Raw genomic sequence first — 18,761 nt, forward strand, 5'->3', positions numbered from 1 at the left:
GACGCCCTTCCTCAGGATCCCATTTAACCATGGAAAGAACTTGTGTTGAGCAAGTGGCCTGTTGCATTGGATTGTGATGGTTGCATCCTGTATATATGCTAAATTAATAAAGGTTCAATCTGGGTATCCTGGCTTCTCTTCTTCATTTTTGTAGTAATTTCCACTGCAATGTTGTAGGCAACACTAAGGTCAAGAAGCAATAGAATGGATGCAGAACCTCAGTCTGATGCCCTTGAAAGGTAATATACCACCTTAACGAGAGTAGTTTCAGTGCTATGATGGGGACTACGTAAATACTGTATACTTGGTCTTCAGGAAGGCATTGAGTTGGTAGAAAACTGTGTTGACAATTTGATATTGGCTGAAAAAGTATTCCCAAATAGAAATGTAAATTTATTTTTAGAAGAGGCTTTATTTCTCCTTCTTTTAGTGAGTTTGGTACACATCCAAAGGATAGAGAGCAATTTGTTATGGTTAATATAAGCATAACTAGCACAGAAAGTAGCTCCTTAAGTAGTTGGAATTACGATTCATTTGACAGCTGGTGGGTTTAGAGCTCATTACTCTTTTAGTATACATGTTGAGTGATACAGGATTAAAAAGTTCAAGTCTCCCTGTTGATTTCAAGTTAGGGCAATTCTGTACATTCTTAGGACAACTGTGTTTTTGAAGACTATGTTTATTTAAGGAGTCTTTTATTTGTTTTCTAAATATCATGATCTTTTCATCAAATAGGTTTATGTTGATCTTTTGATAGTTGTTGCATCTTCAGTTCTCCCCTCCATCTAAAATGGATGAAAACTCACTCCATCTCACTATTCATGAAACTGCTTGCACTAAACCACTTGAATTTGCAGTGTGGATTTCCTGCAAATGTCACATACCTGCATCTAGTCCTCACTGCACCACTGCACACATGGATACAAGAACAGACATATTACAAAACAGTACGCTTATGAACAGACCAAATATCATACATAAAATCTCCCCAATAGGAGAAATACTGAAAGAAATATGAATAGTGTCTTATGTGAGTCTTATTACACTCCAATCAAAGGCAAGAATCCTGTCCAAGTTTAAATGTATTCTGTAGAGAGTTACAAGGCAAAGGTCACAAAGTCACGTCTGAAATCTGCCATAGTCATAGCTTGAGTATGCCAAGAGGAGACATGCTGGTGAAACACAGCAATATAGGACTAACAGCAATTTCTGGGTGTTAGACTTAACCCTTGATCGTCTTTCTCCAAACCAACACTGAACCATATAGAAGCACTCAGCACTATTGTCCCACTGTGATATACAATATCTTTCTTCTGAAAGCAACTGATATAAGGGTGGGAGGTCAATATGAATAAGTACCTAAGTTATATAATTTTGTTATGAAATACAGTAATGATAAACTAACAAAAACAATAGAGTTCCAGCAACTTAATGACAGTGAAGTGGGTAAAAATGTCAAGAATGACTGAAATTGGTATAATTGCATAATGGTAGTAGGTGCTCATTTAATAACATTGTTTTTGTTTGAATGTATAGCTACTAGTCCTCACGTCTTTTGAAATCATTGCAGTCTATTTTGGAGCGTGTCATTTCAAGTCTTGCTTTACTGTGTTTAAGTTGCTTGCCCTTAATAACATGTTTTAAGTCCATTGAGCCACAAGCCCAGCAGTTCAGTAGTAGCCTAGAGAACGAAAAAAACTGTCCTGCCCTTTCTGAAGATTTCCTGTTTCATGAAAAGTGCATACATACTGTCTGGGTGAGTCATATAGACTAGCTACAGCAAGTTCTGCCTGCACTATTTACTTTTCTAAGCGGGGCTGTGGGAGAAGCGTGAAACCAACGGCAGACTGAAGAAAAAGGAACAACGTCTCGAATGGAAGTCTGGATATTTGTTATTGTCAAGGATTTTAGTAAATGAAAAGAAGAGTTGTTTTTAGTGCGTTTCTAAATGGAGCTACTTCGGTTTTCCGCTTTCTGGTGTGGTACGATACTCTTTGGTAGCATTCTGCTAGAACAGATGGGTGAGTTAAAACTTTATTTGAAGGAGGCTTTGATTTCAGGGTTGTCTTATTATCGAGGCAGTAAAGTAACTATTTCAACATTTATGTGACATTATTGACCGCCTGTAACGACACGTTTCTGGTTCACCAAATTATAACGTTTACCTTCTTATTCAGATTTGTGTAGCAGGTGGTCAGACATTCATACAGAATGCTTGGTGGAAGGCTATATTTTAATCTAGTAAGGATTCATTTCCATAATCAATTTTCTGGTGTTAATTCAGAAAATGAATGCTTATTGCATAGTATTTGATGTATGAAAAATAATCAGTGTTCAATATCACAACCTATGGTACATATCCAACGCTTCATTTGTGACCAAACTGGGGTTGGAATGATCAAGAAGTGAGACATTTTATTTTAAAAGGAAAAAAATTACTGAGTGTCATGATGTTTCTTTAAAGGGGAAGTAGAAATGTGTGTTTAAGCTGCTTCACACAGTTGGAGGTTTCGCTATCTACACCACCTGTTGCAATAGAAAACCTGGATGGTGGTCCTAGCCATGGGACTAAATTGTGAAGTGCGTTGTTGACACTGGATGTAGGAATTACATTTGATCTATTATTTGAACATGGTAGAAACATCAAAAGTTTGAATCCATTCGCCCCTGTCTTCAACTCAGTCCCAATGGCACCAAACAGCTTTGACTTCTTATAATCCTCCCTCCCACACATCTGCAATTATATGTTGCCCTGGGTGACAATTACCAGCATTCATCCCCACCATAGCCCGCCTCCTTGGACATAAATGACACACACTTTGAGAGGAGTTTTTCTAATGATATAATTACTCCTAACCTCTCTCTGTAGTAGCTCTCAGCCTGAATTAATGCATTGCTGATATAACTATTACGTACTACAAATATAACCTTAAGCCAAATAAAAAAAGGAATGAATCTGTAGAAGTCTTAAATATTATTTGTTTTCTTAAGATTCAGCAACTCAGTACAAGTGCACCATAGAAAGGAATATGATAGGAATAGAGATATTATAGGAATAACAAAATACTGCGTAATATCCGTTTGCAATATCCTGACATGGATACTTCACTGTTTGTAATACTGTATGAATGCTGCCAGCTGGAGTAGATGTGGCTTCTGTACTTCAGTTAGTGTGTTTGTAAGACTTGCAGGTTGTATTTTGGTTGCTTCAAGCCGCAGCTCTGCTCCACCCTGCACATTGGAGGAAGCTACATTTGGTGTTTTGTCCTTGCTCAGAAGTACAGCACTTCCCCTAAAAACTGGACCCTCAAAATGGTCTGGCATAGAAAGATACATTATATTGCTGTAACAGTTAATGGTAGTTACATGCCACTGTTATGTTAAATGTGTGGTTACATATTACTTTTACAGTTTATGGTGCAGTTACATTTTACTGTTAGGGTTGATGGTACAGTTACATACCAGACCTAATTTTTGACAGTATATTTTAGAATTTTTTCATCATCCCAATATTATTTTTGAGCTACTTGGCTCTAAATGCACAGGAACATAAGTATTTTTCCTTCATAGCTGGTTTTCAGTCCTCTTTTTAATTGGCATCCAATTGTTTGTGCCAATATTTCCATCACTAAACGCAACTCGTTTTCTCATATATATCCTTTATTTAACGATCTTTTTTTGCTGCAGACATGTGTTGAGCAAAATATTTAGAACATCATATTGTAATAAAATAACATCATATTGTAACAAATTGGATGCCACAAAATCTGATACAAAACAGAGTAAATGTATATGAAGGATAAAGTAAAAAAAAATCACAGTTTTGTATCGCAATATACAGAATTGTGAAAATCACGAAACATAATGTTTTCGGCGTCTTATCTGATACTGCCGTCTGATAAAGTCAGAGGCATAGGTTTTCTCTCTCTCATCTACCGATTTTTGAGAGAAAGGTAATTGTTTTGACACGGCTGGTCACCTAACCGGACAAAGTGGCTCTGTCAAGTTCACACCCCCCAACCCCCCTCCCAGACAGACCGGTCCAATAGTGCCAAGACCCAGACCCTCCACAATTTCACCTCAGGCTGAACTCAACTCTGCAATGCACATTTTTCAAGAGGAAGTCCTCAAGTTGCACATGCAGGCAGTCTTCCACTTTCACTGTCGCCTGTGTCACCAGGAGGCTGCTGAGGCATGTAACAAATTGAATCTCCATTGGGCCTATGTAATCAGGCAGTCACACTTCAACTGAGTGTGGAACCTAGGTTATAATATCTCTCCTTTCCTCTCATTTTACTTACATTTTATCTTATCCCTGTTTTAATAATTAAGAGAGTGTTTTCAGTCTGTTTCTGGTTTTTGTTTTTGCTAACGCCGAAAAAGGTCTGGTCAGAGAGTAAATGGAAAAGAAGTGAGTGAGTGATCTGGCAGCTCTCTATCGGGTGCAATATCTCTAAGTTAGCTTTTTCTCTATTTTTATTCCCTCGCTAAGAGAGGCATGTTCTGGGGCTTAGATTAACCAAAGTGGGCAGATACAGATCTTTTTAACTATAAGAACTTGTGAATTAAAAACTGTAGTCACTGTGTCATTTTGGCAATGTAGTGACTACAGAAAAACATGGACGGTAAATGAACCGCTCACAGGCAACCTCCAAAGCATGACTGTAAATTCTGATTCTCTTTCGTAACAGCCCTGCAACAGTAAATTACAAATTTTGTTTAGAAGGGACAATGTTCCTTTCAGCTTGGAAACAGTATGTCTGTTCACTAAAGACATAGTTTGTATCTTTGGACCAAGTTGTTATTTAATTACATGACCTCTGTGTGATTTGGAGACGGATAATTCTAGCATTTATTCCCTGCGATACACTAACCAGTGTTTATTGAATATATTTAGTTTTTACAAAAATCTGTATTTGTGTTACAATGTCAGCTCTGAAGTCAGAAGAGATAAAGATGTACATCTTTTCCCATCTTTTTGCCCAATGGATCTGTGCTACCACATATTTTGCTGCAGTGTAGACAGCACTCCCTGCTACTCTTTGGGATGTGGGATTGGAGGATATGTTAGATTCCAGTCTACATGTGTCAGAGATTTGTATCCTCTACCATCAGCCAAACGGCAGCGTGCAGTATAATGTTTATCAGGAGGAGCACGCACAGTGCAAGGACAGGGAGATACCGAGTATCATTTATTTGGGTGTATAAGTCGTAAAAGTTGCACACACAAACCATTATCTGGTGCTTCTCGATATTCACAAAGTAACTTGGCGAGACAGCGAGTAATAAACTTGACAAATTAGAGGGTACTCAACTGAAAGATATACGGCTGTTTAAAGTTTTCTTTGTTTGTTGTTATGCCTGTCTATCAGTTGTCTATGTAGAGATGATTATCTCACACACAGTCACTCATCATCACACCACTGTGCCTGTGTGAAGTCGAGTCTGAACACGACCGTTGTGAATGGAAGACACCACAGAATGGGATGAATTCATGCACCAGGGAATACAGTTGAAAAGTGAATATTTCTTTGAAATGGATTAGAGAATAAGTTTGGAGATGCTTCGAAATATATCAATTTGGAAACTGACTTAGTATCAAAAATATAATTTCTTTGTTTCATGTGTTCTTTCTACATGGCCACGTCTCTCGCTAATGATACATTCATTTAAAATTGTCTGGACTCATATATGGTCTCTGGCAATGTCAGTTTGCGCTATGGAACATGTTTCACCCACATTGGGGCAATACCGTCCCATATACATTTTAAAATATTTCGGACACTCAGAACAATGCGAACTGTACACGTGCTGCAGTCAAAAAGACAAAGGTATTTAATAACAGTAACATTGAACACCCATTGACCACTGCAGTGGTTGACTTCCATATTCTTTTAATGGTAAACATATCCACCCTAACATGTCTGCTCCCCGGTTTCCTTGTCCCCACAACCCAGGAGCCTCATCACCGACCACGACCAAGCTGTGTAAGCGCTGTGGAGAAAAGCCTACCACCTGCACGGGCAAAGGGAACTGTACGAGTGGCTGCGATTTCACATCAGCCTGCCCCCACCCTGAGGACGTGTGTGTCAGCATCTGGTGAGTGTGAATGCTACACCCGTCATCATCCATTTCCGTGTTTAACATTTCCAAGTCATTTAGCGGACGGTCTTGCCTGACAGCGACTTACAATACTGACATACATTTTCATTATGATCCCTCCTGGGTATGAAACTCACAGCTTGGCATTGGAAGAGCCTTAATCTACTTCTCATCCATCATAGGATCAGAATCACTTTTAATCACATAGTAAATGTACGCATGCTCCACTTATTATGTGGTAGACAACATACAGTATAGAAAACAGAATATACAGAATTTACACAAAGTTGATATACAATCATGTTCAATGGGTGGTAAGCATATACGATAACATTCCAGCTAGCTAATATTGGTATATGAAAACGTATGACCTGCATGAAGATGGCCCCCCACCCAACCCAAAACTTTGGTAAACTAGGCTCAATTGTTTGTGCTCTGTTTGTGCTGGTTTGTGCCGTTAAAATATTTATGCTATCATTTAATAGATATTTAAGATATTTAAGTCATTGTGAGGTCACTCAGCCCCCCAACATGCTCCAAATTCAACCAAAATAGTCATGTTTGTTTGTGCTTCGTTTGTGCCATTAAAAGTTTCATTTGTGCTGCTTCGGTATTTTATATATTAGACATTTATTTATAGGGGATGACGTCATTCAGCCCCCCACCATGCTCCAAATTGTGTCAGAATAGGCTCATCTGTTTGTGCTCAGTTTGTGCTGTTAACATTTTTGTTTGTGCTGCTTTCATTTTTTAGATATTAAATAAAATTGTATAGGTTCTGAGGTCACTCGGCCTTGGTTGAATTTGGAGCATGTTGGGGGGCTGAGTGAATAATTTTTATATTCCATTTTCTGACAATAAGGTTCTGCAAAGAAGACAAACACAAATTTTTCTCCCCCACAACTTGTATGAAATTGCGAATTAGTGGCAAAAATGTCCTGCTCTTAAAGCTGAAGGACAATGTTTCTCATTACATTTCCAGCATTATGGGCTGAAGTCAGCAGAAACCCTGAAACAGAAACACCTCTTGAAATGGGTTTACCTACATATGCCCCACACTACCTAGTGGGAGAATTGAGTAGCCCCCTTAAGATATGGGTCCGTTTGCGCATATTATTCAAAGCACAAGGTAAAGTGGTATTTTGTTGCATTCGGTAAAACCAGCCCTGTTCTCTGTATCAAGACATTAGCATAATGCTGTGACTGCAGTTTGTACATCTATCAGTGTATATCACTAGCAAAACCACAAAGAAATTACCTGCAATTTGTATAGACTATCCCCAGTTTTCATACCAAATGAACAGTGGAACTAAAGGCTCCTCTTGTTTTCCAGGAGGAAGAAAGATGACAAGGTCACCATAGAGACATTATGCCACAACCCAGCCAATATACTGTACGGGAGTACACCTGAAGATTTTAAAAACGGCAAGTGTGAAATGAGGGAGAGGACTGATATGCCCTCGCAAACCTTCATGTGCTTCTGCACTGAAAAGGAGTGCAACGACCAAATCATATTTACACCCCGTAAGTCCCTATGTAATGCTATGTCACTTGTCATGTAGTGCTATGTCACAAGTGAGGTCAAGTTTGTCTTAACATTATATCTAATCCTCCTTCGGGACAAGTGGAATGACCACATTTAATTTGCATCCCATGAGACCCACGGGCCAGTCATTCTTATGAAAGCATCTGATGGAAATATGAGAGTATGAACCAGGTCTTCTTTGTCCCCTGTGATTTTATATACAGTAGTGCTATGTCACCTGTTAGGTCATCCTCAAGGTACAGTCAGGCTATATAAGCATTATGGCTGATCCTAACCTACATGTTTGATTTATGCAATCCAAGTAACAAAATGATGTGTTCCTTCAGCCCCATCTTGGTAGGTTTTAGCGAATGCTTATATAATTTCTTATTAGGCGTTCATGTCAGTATTCACAGATAAATGCTAACTCGTGTGTTCCATTGGACATGCTCATAATACAAGACTGCAAACAGGATTTGCATCGTGGAGGCAGTTTGGCTCTAGTTCCTTGTTACAATCTTGGCCCTGGTGTCAAATGTATTTTGACTACAGCATTCAAACAGTGAAAACACAGGGACATTTGAGAGACCTGTTTCTCTACAGCACAGAATTCAAAGCATGTGCTTTCTTTGGACTATGGTGTCATGGATTTTTTCTGTGGCTTTGCCGTGGAGGATGGATAGCACTGCTGTGCACCATCTAATGTATTGTTTACCACTAGGCTACCCTGCCAGCCCAGAACTATCAATCTTTACAAAATTAATTCAGTTTAGTCCCATATATAAATGTAATTTAAGGTATGTATTTTTAGACCCTAAAAAATGTCAATGGTGTCCATATACACTCACCTAAAGGATTATTAGGAACACCTGTTCAATTTCTCATCAATGCAATTATCTAATCAACCAATCACATGGCAGTTGCTTCAATGCATTTAGGGGTGTGGTCCTGGTCAAGACAATCTCCTGAACTCCAAACTGAATGTCAGAATGGGAAAGAAAGGTTATTTAAGCAGTTTTGAGCATGGCATGGTTGTTGGTGCCAGACGGGCCGGTCTGAGTATTTCACAATCTGCTCAGTTACTGGGATTTTCACGCACAACCATTTCTAGGGTTTACAAAGAATGGTGTGAAAAGGGAAAAACATCCAGTATGCGGCAGTCCTGTGGGCGAAAATGCCTTGTTGATGCTAGAGGTCAGAGGAGAATGGGCCGACTGATTCAAGCTGATAGAAGAGCAACTTTGACTGAAATAACCACTCATTACAACCGAGGTATGCAGCAAAGCATTTGTGAAGCCACAACACGCACAACCTTGAGGCGGATGGGCTACAACAGCAGAAGACCCCACCGGGTACCACTCATCTCCAATACAAATAGGAAAAAGAGGCTACAATTTGCACGAGCTCACCAAAATTGGACAGTTGAAGACTGGAAGAATGTTGCCTGGTCTGATGAGTCTCAATTTCTGTTGAGACATTCAGATGGTAGAGTCAGAATTTGGCGTAAACAGAATGAGAACATGGATCCATCATGCCTTGTTACCACTGTGCAGGCTGGTGGTGGTGGTGTAATGGTGTGGGGGATGTTGGCACACTTTAGGCCCCTTAGTGACAATTGGGCATCTTTTAAATGCCACGGCCTACCTGAGCATTGTTTCTGACCATGTCCATCCCTTTATGACCACCATGTACCAATCCTCTGATGGCTACTTCCAGCAGGATAATGCACCATGTCACTAAGCTCGAATCATTTCAAATTGGTTTCTTGAACATGACAATGAGTTCACTGTACTGAAATGGCCCCCACAGTCACCAGATCTCAACCCAATAGAGCATCTTTAGGTTGTGGTGGAACAGGAGCTTCGTGCCCTGGATGTGCATCCCACAAATCTCAACTGCAAGATGCTATCCTATCAATATGGGCCAACATTTCTAAAGAATGCTTTCAGCACCTTGTTGAATCAATGCCACGTAGAATTAAGGCAGTTCTGAAGGCGAAAGGGGGTCAAACACAGTATTAATATGGTGTTCCTAATAATCCTTGAGATGAGTGTACATTAATAGTGATGTAGCACTTAAAGTCTCCTCTTTAAGTATTGGAAAGGTTTGGCTTTTTTTCTTTTTGCTCTATACTGAGTTTAGATTTTGTGGTCAAACAATTACTATCAGGCTAAAATGTATATTTTCTGCTTATTTAAGGTAATTTATGTACATGTTGATTTCGCCATTTAGAAAACAATCTTTTTATACATAGTCTCCCTATTTCAGGATGCCAAAAGTATTTGGACAATGAACTTGACATGTGCAGGTGTGTCTATTCTTGTTTCTCAGCTCTGCCTATGCTTTTCAACTTTGCTGTTGGTTTCTGTCAACATGCATTCAGAAAATAGAATTATATTATTCTATAATTGATTTTTACATATTTATTTGCCATCAATCTACATACACTAAGCAAAATTATATTTTAGTTTTTGCCCCCATTTATCATGAGCTGAACTCAAAAATCTAAGACTTTCTCTATGTACACAAAAGGCCTATTTCTCTCAAATATTGTTCACAAATCTGTCTAAATCTGTGTTAGTGAGCACTTCTCCTTTGCTGAGATAATCCATCCACCTCACAGGTGTGGCATATCAAGATGCTGATTAGACAGCATGATTATTGCAGAGGTGTGCCTTAGGCTGGCCACAATAAAAGGCCACTCTAAAATGTGCAGTTCCATCACACAGCACAATGCCACAGATGTCACAAGTTTTGAGGGAGCATGCAATTGGCATGCTGACTGCAGGAATGTCCACCAGAGCTGTTGCCTGTGAATTGAATGTTAATTTCTCTACCATAAGCTGTCTCCAAAGGCGTTTCGGAGAATTTGGCAGTACATCCAAACGGTCTCAACCAGGTGGTTTGGGACATTCTATTATTCAGACACAATACCTTTGGTAGCCTGAAGTAAGTGGCCTGCAGAAGGGTGATCCTGTGGTCTAAATCGTTGCTACAGCACTATTTCAAATCCAGCCCATTGCTCTTCCAGAAAAAACATCTCCTCTGTTTCAGCACTTTCCTGTCAATATAGAGCAGCAGAAGATATACCAGAAAACCCAGCAAAGATATATCATTTGTAAATAATTAAACCAAATTATATACACAAATAGCCTACTATAGAAAGATGAAAATCTAAACTAGTTTTATTTCACCTTTTCCCGTGTTTCCTTGTCTTTTCAACCCAGGCACCTTGACGTCGATCAAGAAGCTAAATAAACTGTGCATGTTCTGTGACCTGAGGGAGTCCAGCTGTACGGGCAAAGGGAGCTGTACCAGCAACTGTGAAATCACATCCATCTGTCCTCATCCTGATGATGTTTGCGTCAGCATCTGGTAAAAGTGTATACTGTATACATCTTTCATTTACATTCTTGTACATCCTGGGGTTGCAAGCATCAGATTCTACCGACTGAGCTACATCCAGTATCACCCTGATCAAAATCATCTTTAATAGTTAAATAAATGTAGACAGGCTCATAATGGAATTGGTATTGGTAGACATAATGTGCATACGCAATAATATAGCGACAGAATAAAAAGAATCTACTAAGTTGACATGCAATTATGTACAATGGGTAGCGTAGGAGATAACATGATACAAACATGTAAACAACACAATCTGAATATGTAATATAAATGGATTCACTGTTGATTTATACATTTACAGTTTCAGTATATTGTATCTAGATGCTGGGAGATGAGCAGAGGTTTGGAGTGCAGCTACTTAGTTTGCAGTTTTAAGGTCAATTTATGTGGAGATCTGGGCCCAGTTTCCCAAAGCACTAAGATGCACATAAGTGCCTCATTATTTTATCAGTGCGTTTCCCGAAAGCATTGCTCCTATTGGTACTGAACATACTCTGTGTCCCTCAGACGCTTCCCCACCCTGTGTGCGTTTGGTGGGGAGCTCCTCTGTTATGGTGAATAAAGATGTGTGTGCACCTTATTTACCGGTGAGTGAGCCTTCATTGCAGACGGCTGTTGCAGGCACGGGTACGGTTAGTGACCGGCCTCCGACTCCATAAGTCTGTGGCTTCCTGTCCTGCCGCCACTAAAGTGGCTGGCAGGGGTGGGGGCCCGGGCAGGTTTCTGTTGGGCGAAGTGGAGTTCTCTGCTCGCCCCACTGAGGTGTCAGTCCAGCTATGCTCGGCTGCGCCACCTGCTGGAGCCTCTATCTCCATGGTTACGGCTGTAACCGATGGGGAGATGGACAGCTCGGCCCAGGTGATGCATGCGTCATCCTTTCCCTTTCTGGTTGGCCCCGCCTTGGGCGGGTAGGCTGTTTCCAGACGCGGCGGTCAGGGCGGCGGTCAGGGCCGAGGACGCGTACAGTCAGTGGCTGGCCACAGCTCCCCAGCTGCGTGCTCGCCACCTCTATCTGTTTTACTCAGAGTGGCGTCGGCAATGCACACTAACAGGCTGGTTAGACAAGACGCTGAGGAAGGGGTACGCCCTGCAGTTCCACTGCCCGCCTCCCCCGTTCTCAGGGGTCGTAGAGATCTTTGAAGGTTGCTGCCCTACCGGATGAGATTGCAGACCTTCTAGAGAAGGAGGCGGTGTTCTAGTCCTGTTGGGCAGAGGGAAAAGGGGCTGTAATCCCCTTACTTCCTGGTGCCCAAGAAGACGGGGGGCATGAAGCCGATTCCAGACCTGTGAGTTTTGAACAAATGCATGTCGAAGAGGCCATTTCGCATGCTCACGACAAAACGTCTCCTGGGGATTTTTGCATCAGCATTGACTTGAAGGACGCCTACTTCCATGTTCCTATACTGCCGCGCCACAGGAAGTTCCTGCGGTTTGCCTTTCAGGGCCGGGCATACAAGTACACACAGATTCCGTTCAGATACGCGTTGCCCCCCCGCACTTTCACCAAGTGCGTGGAGGCGGCGTTGGGACTGCTGAGGTGTCAGGCGGTCAGGGTTCTGGCCTACTTTGACGACCTTTTGGTTTTGGCGCACTCTGCGGAACAGGCCCAGGTTCACACGTTCCGGTTGGTGACTCAGCTCACTCGCCTGGGGTTTGCAGTGAACTGGAAAAAGAGCACTCCACAGCCCAGTTAACTGGCGGTATTTCTGGGGCTCCAATCATCCACAGTATCTATTGGGGCTCGTGTATCCGAGGCACGGAGAGAGGCCACTCTGCAGGCCTTGGCCCACGTCCGGCCATTGGGGTCATGTCGCTGTTGGGTTTGATGTCTTCAGTCCATGCGGTGGTACCGCTGGGCCTGCTGCACATGAGGGGCCTTCAACGCTGGTTCGCCCATCTCCATCTGGATCCGATGCGTCACCGGCGGCGTTTGGTCAAGGTCCTGAGCTCTCTGGAGTCGGACCTGGCGTTCTGGAGAGACCTGCGCACTCTGCAGCGTGTCGGTTCGGGTCCCAGTTTTTACGGATGCGTCCCTGACGGGCTGGGATGGGACGTGCCAGTCGCATTCAGTCAGAGGGGTGTGGTCTCCGTCGGAGCGCCACATCAGCTGGCTGGATTTGGACACAATCAGACGCATGCTTCTGCACTTCGCACGACCCTGCGGGGTCAGGACGCGTTGGTGTGGTCAGACAATCGCACAGCGGTCGCTTACGTGAACAGGCAGGGCGGGGTCAGGTCTCTGCCCCTCCACCTGTTAGCGGTGCAGATCTGGGAGTGAGCACACGTGCACCTCAGGTCTCTGAGGGCCCTTCACATTCCCGGAGAGCTCAATGTGGGCGTGGACTTGCTGTCTCTGGGGGGTCCCCGGGACGACAAATGCCGTCTTCATCCTGACATTGTGGTCGAGGTCTGGAGACACTTTGGGAGGGCGCAGGTGGATCTGTTCACTGCCCCCTGTAGCTTTCTCTTTGAGAAAGCAACCCTCTTGGCCGTGCTGTACGCGTTTCCACCTCTACAGTGCATTCTCCCTGTCAAGTCTCGGGTGCGGTCGGAGGGGCTGTCGCTCATCCTGATCGCCCCTTTTCTCCCGGGTGCCATGTGGTTTGCAGAGGCGTCCCAGATGGTAGTGGGGACGCCGTGGCCGATTCCTTACCTTCACGGGGCGCTGACACAAGCGAACAGCTCGATCGGGGCATTCCCTGTGCTGGGTCAGCCGCTACAGGCCTGGCTCCTGAGAGGCCCAGGCTGCTGTGGCGAGGACTGACTGAGGAGGTAGTCACGACCATTCAGGGTGTGAGTGTAGCCTCCACGTCGGCTAGCTCTGCTGCCCAATGGAGGATCTTTGGACGCAGGGGTTGACCCCCTCTGTTGTGACGTGGGCAGTGTCCTGTCATTCCTGCAGCGTCTGTTTGAGCAGCAACGATCCCCTGGCACACTCAAGGTGTACGCATGTGTGATCTCGGCATGTCATGAAGGGTTCAATGGAGTGTCTGTGTTTAGTCATCCCTTGGTGATACGGTTTCTGGCCTGGCGTGACATGGCTGCGGGCACGCTGGCTCACTCTGTGCTCAGTGTGGCTGAGTCTGGGGTGTGAGTTGGGTCCGTTGAGCTACTGGGACGGTGCATTTGTCATGGTTCTGTCCATTGCTCCAGGGTGCCTGTGCGGGTTTTCGTATGACGCTCGCATTATGTGTGCTTGGCCTTTTATGTGGGCTGGGCTCGGACGCTCCGATTCAGTCTAGGCTGATTGAGGAGGTACCAGTTTGGTTGGTGCTGTGTGTGCATTCGTTTGGGGCTGTTTATCAGTGCACAAACGTATGTGCTTGGTGTGAGCGGGATGGAAGCGGCTCTGTGTCATGGCTATTCCATCCCGTTTGGCACTTATCTCGTTGGTGAGGTAGGAGACCAGCAGGGAGTACATCTTGGGCTCGCTCGCTTTTCCCTAAACCAGTAGGAGCAAAGCCCCTATGGGCAAAGCTTCACGATATAGAACAATGGTTACTTTCGTAACTCCAGTTCTATTAGTGGAGCGTCCCCCATAGGGTTCATACCCTGACCGGTCACTGACTGCTTTTCTCGTGAAGAAAGGTATGTCGGGAAACAGAACAGAGTATGACGACCTCTTTTATAGCCATGGGGCAGGTGGCCATGAGAGGTGTGATTTGCATATTTAAATTTTCAGTGCCTGTCTATTGGGAGAGGGGTAAACCAGGAGCAAAGACCCTATGGGAGACGCTCCTCTCATAGAACTGGAGTTAAGAAAGTAACTATCGTTTTACATTTTCTTATTGATGCCGAAGTAGTAGTTCAATACATCGCCAGCAATATTAAATGCTTCTTATAAGTAAGCAAGCTCTATCGAAATGCAATAGGCTAGATTTCAAAACGTATTCATGGCATAATTCTATTCCAAGCCCAATAGATGGCCTTATTCCATTCCAAACGGCCGAAACATGGCACTTTATAAAGAGCGACCTATGTGATGGTTTGGGAAACAGGTGTAAGTCCCACTTAAGGCTACGTGTATTGTTAAACCATCGTGTGTGCTACGCTATCGGGAAACTGGGCCCTGGTTAGTCTCTGTGGAACGGGTGATGTCCATTTACTGAGGGAAACAGCACAAGTAAAGAAACTGTTCAGGTGATAGAATGTTTTAGACAATATATGGGTCAATAGAAGTAATATGGCTATCTGACTCTGAGAATGTCTGATTCCACAGAAAGGAATAAACGTACTTACCAATTCAACATTTGAAAGCAACGTTTCCTCTCAGTTTTGCAAAAACGACAAATCCAGATGTTCCTGTTTCATAACTTCTACAAAATATTGTTGCAAAAGAGGTTCTGCTGTGACAAGCAGAAGGCCATTGTTTCCTTGTTGCATTTACTGCATTATGAGCTGACGTCAGCAGAACCCCAGAGGCTGTGTGTACAGCAACACCCTTTTAAACTTGTTTCAATGCATATGCACAACACCAGCCTATCTTGAGTAGCCTCCTCAAGATATGGGTCCATTTGTGCAATCATTCATTGCATGTGGTATAGTTGTATTTTTTAAATAGGGGAAACTTGATTCATTTGTAATGAGCAATGTCTGGAGTGCCACATTGTACTGTCAACATGTCCAAACATCATAATTTTTTACATTTATATCCATGGAAGAGTTATGTATGGAATTGTAAATTGGCAGTAACAACACATTACAAAATACATATATTAGTAGAAGGAGATAAAAAAAAAATAATGACACAATGTATGTGTCCTTGACTAGTAATGTCAGTCAGAGGTAACTTATTAGGTTCATAGCTTGCTACTTCATACACATTTAAATTTTTTTAGAAATGCACAATTTAGTGGTCAAGGGAGTTGGGCTAGTAAATTAAAGGTCACTAGTTGTTATGGGCCCTGGAGGGCAATTTATTAATTAAAATGGCAGAGGGAACAGTAAAACAAAACTGAAATAAGTTAACTACTAGGCAGGGTATGGTTTCATACTCTTCCCTTATTCCTCTTCTGTAACGTTCTGCTTTTCTCTGGGCCTTTTGGTTTGCCTGTGTGGCTTGCCAAAGGTGGGCAGCTGGGCTGCAGTCCAGAGATGTAGGAGAGGGTGCATTTGCACTTCCCAAAACACAACAACTTTCTGAAATGGTGCTTTACCATGTGGGATCATAGGCTAATTGGAGGGTTGATCGTGGTAAGAAAACAGTTTACTTTGACGCTTCTTCCTGCTTGGTGTTCTCTGCTCATTCTGTAGTCTGCATTGTTCTCTTACATTAGTTTAAAAGTATGAGTAGAACAGATTTATTGTAGGCTATGGCAAATAGTGAATAGGCCATTTGGCATGTTGCCCTGCTAGTCACCCACTGTGCTTTACGGCTGTGCACTGAACTGGTCAAGCTCATTCTCATCCCCCAAACTGAGAATCAAGTAACTTCCCCATTTGTAACAGTATTCATCACTTGTGAAACAACTGAGTAGTTATGCGATTTGGATAGTCTCTCCACACTTTTTTGTTCTATCGCATAAAAAATTAAGTGAAGTAGAACTAATGGCTCTGCTTGACTTGTTTTCCAGGAGGAAGAAAGATGACAACATCACCATAGAGACATTATGCCACAACCCAGCCAATAAACTGTACGGTCTGACGCTTGAAGATTCTAAGAACAGCAAGTGTGAGATGAGGGAGAGAAAGGGCATGGGCTCCAAATTCTTCATCTGCTCCTGCTCTGAGGACGAGTGCAACGATCACATGTTCTTTACACACCGTGAGTCCCAATATAGTGCCACAGTGGATGTAGGACGTCTGCACCCCTTAAATGTTTTTACTTGTCGTTATGTTGCGTCAGAGTAAAATAATGTTTATTAAATTATATGTCAAATGTTTTGTTATTGGATAAGTCTCCACCCCTTTCGTAGTAGCAATTTCTGAAGCTAGACTCATTAGTGTTAGTTTTTAATCTGAAAGTCAGTTTGTTTAAGAATTATTTTGTTGAAGGGATGACAAAACAAATCAGTGGAATTTGTTTGCATACAACAGCAAGGTTGTCTTTGAAACATTGTTCTCGCAAAAACAGATACCTCTGAACATATTTTGCTCCTAGCAAGCCTAATATGCCTCTTTAATTGGAAGGCAGTCCCTCCCTAGCTAGCTATCTCAAGCTAATGATGTTACTGACAAAACTAGCTACTGTCAACACTACCTTGCTACTTAACTCTACTTCCTCTGACATAAACCGCTAGCTTAAAGGGATAGTTCGACCCAGATTTATATGTGGGTAAAATTACACTTACCTTGAGTTGTTTTTGAAGGCCAATGGAGACATTTTTCATGACCAGCCATTGTTCACCTCTGTTCCAGCATGGAATTTAGCATTATTAGCATGGTCCAAATTCATGAATTGAAACTTTGTATCCCGGCTGCAATGCAAGCGACAATGCAAGCATAAACAAATTAAAAAAGCACATAATAATACCCTTGGAGCACTGTCCAGGCAGTCCCTCAAAACAACTGAAAGCTAATAGCCAAAGCTACTGTGGAGTGGTTAAGTCAGAGCACACACATGTCATGACTTGAAGGTTACTGTCCATTGATGCTCTTGACAATGCTTAAACAGTTTTTAAAGAACAATGGACAAATGTGGTAAAATAAAGGTGTGCAAAGTTGGTAGAAATGTCATACAGTAGGGAGAACAAGTATTTGATACACTGCCGATTTTGCAGGTTTTCCTACTTACAAAGCATGTAGAGGTCTGTAATTTTTTATCATAGGTACACTTTAACTGTGAGAGAAGGAATCTAAAACAAAAATCCAGAAAATTGTATGATTTTTAAATAATTATTTTGCATTTTAATGCATGACATAAGTACCAACCAGTAAGAATTCCGACTCTCACAGACATGTTAGTTTTTCTTTAAGAAGCCCTCCTGTTTTCCACTCATTACCTGTATTACCTGCACCTGTTTGAACTTGTTACCTGTTTAAAAGACTCCTGTCCACACACTCAATCAAACAGACTCCAACCTCTCCACAATGGCCAATACCAGAGAGCTGTGTAAGGACATCAGGGATAAAATTGTAGACCTGCACAAGGCTGGGATGGGCTACAGGACAATAGGCAAGCGTCTTGGTGAGAAGGCAACAACTGTTGGCGCAATTATTAGAAAATGGAAGCAGTTCAAGATGACGGTCAATCTCCCTCGGCCTGGGGTTCCATGCAAGATCTCACCTTGTGGAGCATCAATGATCATGAGGAAGGTGAGGGATCAGCCCAGAACTACACAGCAGGACCTGGTAAATGACCTGAAGAGAGCTGGGACCACAGTCTCAAAGAAAACCATTAGTTACATACTATGCCGTCATGGATTAAAATCCTGCAGCGCACACAAGGTCCCCCTGCTCAAGCCAGCGCATGTCCATGCCTGTCTGAAGTTTGCCAATGACCATCTGGATGATCCAGAGGAGGAATGGGAGAAGGTCATGTGGTCTGATGAGACAAAAATAGAGCTTTTTGGTCTAAACTCCACTCGCTGTGTTTGGAGGAAGAAGAAGGATGAGTACAACCCCAAGAACACCATCCCAACTGTGAAACATGGAGGTGGAAACACCATTCTTTGGGGATGCTTTTCTGCAAAGGGGCCAGGACGACTGCACCGTATTGAAGGGAGGATGGATGGGGCCATGTATCGCGAGATCTTGGCCAACAACCTCCTTCCCTCAGTAAGAGCAT

General features: G+C 42.7%; 1 protein-coding gene across 1 annotated transcript in view; it reads left to right on the forward strand.

The window, feature by feature from the left end:
* Positions 1-1,738: 1,738 nt before the first annotated feature.
* The window catches only part of LOC105012782 (TGF-beta receptor type-2), a 32,496-nt gene continuing 15,473 nt past the window's right edge, over positions 1,739-18,761 (forward strand). The window contains exons 1-5 of the mRNA XM_010873864.5: positions 1,739-2,021; positions 5,958-6,099; positions 7,436-7,626; positions 10,855-11,002; positions 16,609-16,799. Of these exons, the coding sequence (XP_010872166.2) occupies positions 1,949-2,021; positions 5,958-6,099; positions 7,436-7,626; positions 10,855-11,002; positions 16,609-16,799 (745 nt within the window). The 5' untranslated portion in view covers positions 1,739-1,948. The remainder of the gene's footprint in view (positions 2,022-5,957; positions 6,100-7,435; positions 7,627-10,854; positions 11,003-16,608; positions 16,800-18,761) is intronic.

The sequence above is a fragment of the Esox lucius genome, chromosome 10, assembly GCF_011004845.1.
Source record: "Esox lucius isolate fEsoLuc1 chromosome 10, fEsoLuc1.pri, whole genome shotgun sequence".
In the NCBI taxonomy this organism is placed as follows: Eukaryota; Metazoa; Chordata; class Actinopteri; order Esociformes; family Esocidae; genus Esox; species Esox lucius.